The 5,887-nt window shown below is 54.3% G+C and overlaps 1 protein-coding gene across 5 annotated transcripts; it reads left to right on the top strand.

Moving 5' to 3' along the window:
• Nucleotides 1-1,010: 1,010 nt before the first annotated feature.
• On the top strand, nucleotides 1,011-4,885 carry SERTAD3 (SERTA domain containing 3). Of its 5 annotated transcripts, none has more exons than XM_011983782.1 (3): nucleotides 1,428-1,503; nucleotides 3,130-3,415; nucleotides 3,652-4,885. In XM_011983782.1, exon 3 carries the CDS (start codon nucleotides 3,658-3,660, stop codon nucleotides 4,246-4,248), a length of 591 nt encoding a protein of 196 aa, XP_011839172.1. In that variant the 5' UTR covers nucleotides 1,428-1,503; nucleotides 3,130-3,415; nucleotides 3,652-3,657; the 3' UTR covers nucleotides 4,249-4,885. The 5 variants fall into 5 exon arrangements, with proteins under 5 accessions (XP_011839155.1, XP_011839172.1, XP_011839181.1 ...); XM_011983791.1 differs by having other exon boundaries at nucleotides 1,466-1,503; nucleotides 3,252-3,415; XM_011983765.1 differs by lacking the exon at nucleotides 3,130-3,415 and having other exon boundaries at nucleotides 1,011-1,503.
• The last annotated feature ends 1,002 nt before the right edge of the window (nucleotides 4,886-5,887 follow it).

Here is a 5,887-nt window from a genome sequence, read left to right on the forward strand (position 1 = left end):
GGTTTCACCATTGTGGGCCAGGCTGGTCTCAAACTCCTGACCTCATGTGATCTGCCCGCCTCGGCCTTCCAAAGTGCTGGGATTACAGGTATGAGCCACCACGCCCGGCAAAAAAATAATATTATTAATAATAAAGATCCAGGCCGGGCGCGGTGGCTCACATCTGTAATCCCAGCACTTTGGGAGGCCGAGGTGGGCGGATCACGAGGTGAAGAGATCGAGACCATCCTGGCTAACACGGTGAAACCCCATCTCTACTAAAAATACAAAAAAAATAGGCGGGCGTGGTGGCGGGCGCCTATAGTCCCAGCTACTCGGGAGGCTGAGGCAGGAGAATGGCGTGAACCCGGAAGGCGGAGCTTGCAGTGAGCCGAGGTTGCGCCACTGCACTCCAGCCTGGGTGACAGAGCAAGATTCCGTCTCAAAAAAAAGAAAATAATAATAATAATAAATAATAAAGATCCAGAGGCCTTTTATTGTCATGTTTGAGAACTTATGTACCTGGCATTGTAGACACTGGGGTAAGGCAGGGAAGAAAATAAACAGACAAAATCCTTTCGTTTTCGTGATGGGGGGAATGGGAGCTTGAAGCCATTTTAGAAAAACTGGAAGTGACTCAATGGGGCAGGATCGGAGAGAACCAGGAGAGCGCATCAGGCAAGGTCGTGAGGGGCTTTGTGGCAAAAGGAAGGGGTTTGAAGTTTGTCTTCGGGGGGGAGGGGTAGGAAGCCATGAACAGCAGCGGAGGAGTCATCTTGTTGGAGCGGGGAAGGAGAGAGGTGTCAGGAGACCCAGGTAGGACCACCAGAGAACGCGTTGAGAAAACTCGAGGATTAAGAAGAGGCCGCGGTGTAACGTACGGGGGGCGGGAGAAAGGCAGCAAGGGGGCGGGGCTGCGATCGCCTAGGCAACGCGGGCCGCGTCACACTATTGGCTGGTCTTTCGGTACGTCATCCCCCGCCCCGGCGTCCGCCCTCGGAACCCCGGGGGCGCGGCCTCCTCCGGTTGTTCGGCCCCGCCTGCCTGGACCTCCCGGAGCCAGAGGGTATGCCAGCCCCTCTGGCTCCGCGGTGGGGTTCAGGCCTGGCAAAAAGGGACTGCAGGGAGTAGTGGTGACGATCTTGGAGCGAGGACCGTAGCCCAGTGGAAGGAAGCGGTTCTCTTGGACCAGCCGCCCTCCACCCCTGGAGGCGCTGCCCCGCCCCCTGCCAGTTGCACTCCTTTAAATGGCCCGGGGCGCTAGGGTGGGGTGGGCGGGTCCGGCGTCTCCGGGCACGGGTGGATGGCTCCGCCCAGCCAATCGACGCCCCGCGGCGGGCGGGACTCCAGCCAATCGCGGCTCGCAGCTCGGCTCCGGGGCGGGGCTGGGTGGGCCCGAAGCCAGACGGAGAGGCCCTGCCGAGGTGAGCGAGGCCCCGGCCGGTCACTGGTGGGTCCCGGCACTGGCGGGTCGCGACGCTGTGGGCGTTCCAGGAGGTGGTCGTGGCGAACCTGGCAGCTGGGGTGAGGAGTGGTCGCCTGGCTTGGGAATTTACCTTAGGCTGGAGGAGGGAGAGGCGCGCCCCGGAGACTTGCGGAGGCGGGGTCTGGGTGAGACCGGGGGAGGGGGCCTCAGATTCAGGGTGATGATAGGGAGGGTCTGGGGGCCCGAGACTGAGTTCGAGACCCAGGAGGGGATGCGAGGTTGTTAGGGCAGTATTTTCAAGTGGAGGGAGTTTGAAGCTGGGACGTGGGGCGTGGGGCGTTTGGAGAAGCGAGAGAACAGAGGGAAGGAACTTTTGAGACAGGGAACCTGGAGATTCGATTCCACTTGGGTCTTCCGGACGGGTTGAATTCGGGGCTTTATCGTGTTCTGGAAAAGGTGTGAGAGGTGAGATCCTGAGATCCTGAGTATTTGGAGAAGCGAGAGAGCTAGGGTCAAGGATTCTTGGACTCCAAGACGCACTGGCGGGGGAAGGGAGGATGCCGGGAAGAGTTCAATGTTCGGGTCTTGGAGCCGGGCAGCGAGTTTGGAGGTGTAGTCCAGGGGCGTTTGAAAGTCAGGAGAATAGGGGAAGTGGGAGGAAGTATCAAAATTAGGATACGTAGTCTCGCGAACTAGATCGCAGCATTGTCGTCTTTGAGCGATGTGTTCGGATCTGGGTCTCTGGATCCAAGGGCAGTTTGGGAGGAGAATCCCGGACTTTCAAGGCACGGAGGGACAGGGAGAAAGCAGATTTAGAGCTGGAGTCAGGGGTGGGGGAGGGGTGTTCCGGGCATGGAGCTCAGACTCACCGCCCCGGAGGCAACGGAGGGCGGGGCTCGGCGGGCGCCGGCAGCTGGACGTCCGGGTTCCCTTCCCCCACCCGCTGGTGCCACTGTGCGCATGCCCTGAGGGAGAGCGGGGTCGGGGGAGGGGGGCTCGTCCCCTGGACGGGCGGAGCCCTCTGGGGATTGTAGTGCGTGCTCGACGTCGGTTCGTGTACCTGGCGGCTGTTGGCCCCCGTTTCCCAGAAGCCCCTGGGACAAATTGGGGCGTTCCTGGATGCTCTGTAAAGACCCATGGAGGGGTGGGGCCTTGCAGTACCGAGGTCTGATTGGGTGGGACCCCCTAGGGGGCGGGGCTTGGTCTGAGCTGAGTTCTAGCAAGTTTTCCTGTGGGGCGCGCTTTGGGGGAATCTGAAAGCGCGGGCAGAGGGAATGAGACAGGCCCCTTTCCTACTCTTGGGAGCGCTCCCAGTTGGTTAAGGAAGAGGACATAGAAATATCCTGACTGTGAAAGAAGAATCTTAACATAGGTGCCCCAGCAGGGCTCCAGGAGGTTCGAATATAGTAGGCACTCAGTAAATCTGTTGAGCGTATAACTGGCAATTAACTCTTGATCGAGGCCGGGTGTGGTAGTAATCCCTACTCAGGAGTAATCAGCTACTCAGGAGCTGAGGCGGGAGGATCGCTTGAGCCCGGGACTTCGAGACTTCGGTGAGCTGTGGTAGCGCTGCTGCACTCAGCCCCGGGCGACAGAGCGAGACCCTGTCTCTAACAAAAAAAAACAAACACAACTCTGGTTCATTAAGCACTTCCTGTGTGGTGGGCCCTATAGATACGTGGCATCTCCTTGGACAGAGGTGGTGAGAAGTATTTTTTTTACAGTCCCCATTTTACAGATGAGGAAACTGAGGCCTGAGAATTGACTCAGGTCACTTCCCACGATCACGCAGCTGAGCAGTTTCCAATACAGAAATCAAATTTGGGGTTCCCTACTTCCAATCCAGGTCTCTCTGCTCCACACCTGTCTTTCGTGCTCCATGTTTGAAGAAATTAATATTGTGGAAGAACAGTTTTAAGGCTCAGAGGAACTTGTTAGGATCCGTATTTGGCAGATGAGGAAATTGATTCTCATGGATGTAAATTCACTGTTTGAGGCCACAATAGGCAAGTAAGTGGGATTTAAATCTAGCTGTACTTAAGTCCAGATCGTATTTTCTTAATCACATATGTATTCACCTCCTTAACCTTGTAGGATTCAGACAGCCTTCATTTTATAGATGAGTAAACTGAGATTCAGATGATTAAAAATCACCAACAACTCAATAGGCCTGAAAAAGTGGGATTTGAGCCAGCACTACGGTGTCTGGTGTCTGACATGCCCCCATGCCCCTCTTCTCTCTACAGGGCATCATGGTGGGAGGCTTGAAGAGGAAACACTCTGATTTGGAAGAGGAGGAGGAGAGGTGGGAGTGGAGTCCAGCAGGCCTTCAGAGCTACCAGCAAGCCCTGCTCCGCATCTCCCTAGACAAAGTCCAGCGCAGCCTGGGCCCCCGAGCACCCAGCCTCCGCAGGCATGTCCTCATCCATAACACCCTCCAGCAGCTGCAGGCTGCACTTCGCCTGGCTCCAGCCCCTGCCCTGCCCCCCGAGCCCCTCTTCCTGGGCGAGGAGGATTTCTCCTTGTCAGCCACCATTGGCTCTATCCTCAGGGAGCTGGACACCTCCATGGATGAGACTGAGCCCCCTCAGAATCCAGTGGCTCCCCTCGGCCTCCAGAATGAAGTGCCACCCCAGCCTGATCCAGTCTTCTTAGAGGCGCTGAGCTCCCGGTACTTGGGGGACTCTGGCCTGGATGACTTCTTTCTGGACATTGACACATCTGCGGTAGAAAAGGAGCCTGCGCGGGCCCCACCAGAGCCTCCTCACAACCTCTTCTGTGCCCCAGGTTCCTGGGAGTGGAATGAACTGGATCACATCATGGAAATAATTCTGGGGTCCTAAAACTGTGATGGAGGGGATCCTCTCTTGTGTCATCTTCTGTGGCCTGGATCCCTGAATGCAACTCTGGGTGTGTGTTTTTGTGGGGGCTCTAAGCAGCGACTATGGCCTCCTTTGTTCCCATTTCAGGGTTCCACAAACCGTCTTGCATGTGTGTGTGTGTCTGGTTACCCCAACCTTCTGTGAAGGTGGGTCTTCCTGAATTAATTTATCTGTTCCAAATGCCTTAACGAGACTCTGTTTCTGGGAGTCTGATTTTCCACTTAAACATTTCTTCCACCTTTCCCGCTAGTTCCCACTCCCCTGTGACCACTGGGGCCTCAGGGAAGATAAAAGAAAACTGGGCCTGTCGAAGGATGACAGGGATGTGCTGCCAGGTTGCTATAGAAACCCAGGCTCTGCCTCTTGCACCTTGAGGGGGTGGGAGGGGCTGGTCTCCTCCCTCCAGGCTGAACCCCACTTCCTTGGCAGGACCCCAGTCTCAGCAGCCTCCTGATTTCATAACCAGGCCGGACCACGTGCAATAGGGTGGAAACCAAACTGCTCCATGCCACGTTATTTAAAAGAAAGGCAGAGTTTGTGGTGACTTTTTTTTTTGGATTGTTTGTAATTTTTTTTAATAAAAGTATTTTGGAAGGAGTGATGTTGTCTTATGTTTCTAAACTTCACTGGGTCAGTGGGAGGGACCCGGTAAGTTCCTAAACATCAGCACCACTTTAGTTGGGGTAGATGTATCATTGTACATGACGTTTATTGAGTGCTTGTTGGCCAAGTGCTGTAGCTCCCACTTGTAATCCTAGCACTTTGGGAGGATCCACTTGAGGCCAGGAATTCGAGGCCAGCCTGGGAAATGTGGCAAAATACTGCCTCTACAAAAAATACAAAAAGGAGCTAGGCATGGTGGCATGCAGCTGTAGTCCCAGTTACTGGGGAGGCTGAGTTGGGAGGATCGCCTGAGTCTGGGAGGTTGAGGCTTCAGTAAGCCATGATTGCACCCACTGCACTCCAGCCTCAGAAAAAAATAGAGTGCTTGTTCTAGCCACTTTATTTGCCACTTTATATAGAGTGTTTTAGCCACTCTATATAAATATTTCATAATTATATAGAAGTAAGTACTATTACCACTTTTTATACAGGAGGAACCTGAAGTTCAGAGAGGCCAAGTTGCTTAATTCAGAGGTTAATTAAGCTAGGAAGAGCAAGGACCAGGGAGCTAGACTGAAATGGCTTCCAGAGCCTTATCCTTCACTATTATAAATGTTGCTTGTTAGACTCACCAGCCACATGGGTGGGCACAGGAGGGAGAAACTGAGTCACATGGAGTAGGTGTCACTGTGCTCCTGAGTCCAGAGGGGCAAGAAAATGCCCAAAGACTCCCCAGTACTAAAAGACCCCTTTAGGAGAGTTGGCTAGGAAGCAGAGCCCAGAGCCCAGATTAGAGTTACAGTGGTAATGGTTTTTTGTTTTTTTTTTTTTTTCTTTTTTTTAGATGGAGTCTCACTCTGTCACCCAGGCTGGAGTGCAATGACAGGATCTTGGCTCACTGCAACCTCCACTCCTGGGTTCAGGCAGTTCTGCCTCAGCCTCCCGAATAGCAGTGACTACAGGGGCTCGCCACCATGCCCAGCTAATTTTTGTATTT

This window comes from Mandrillus leucophaeus, unplaced genomic scaffold (assembly GCF_000951045.1).
Source record: "Mandrillus leucophaeus isolate KB7577 unplaced genomic scaffold, Mleu.le_1.0 Scaffold106, whole genome shotgun sequence".
Taxonomy (NCBI): Eukaryota; Metazoa; Chordata; class Mammalia; order Primates; family Cercopithecidae; genus Mandrillus; species Mandrillus leucophaeus.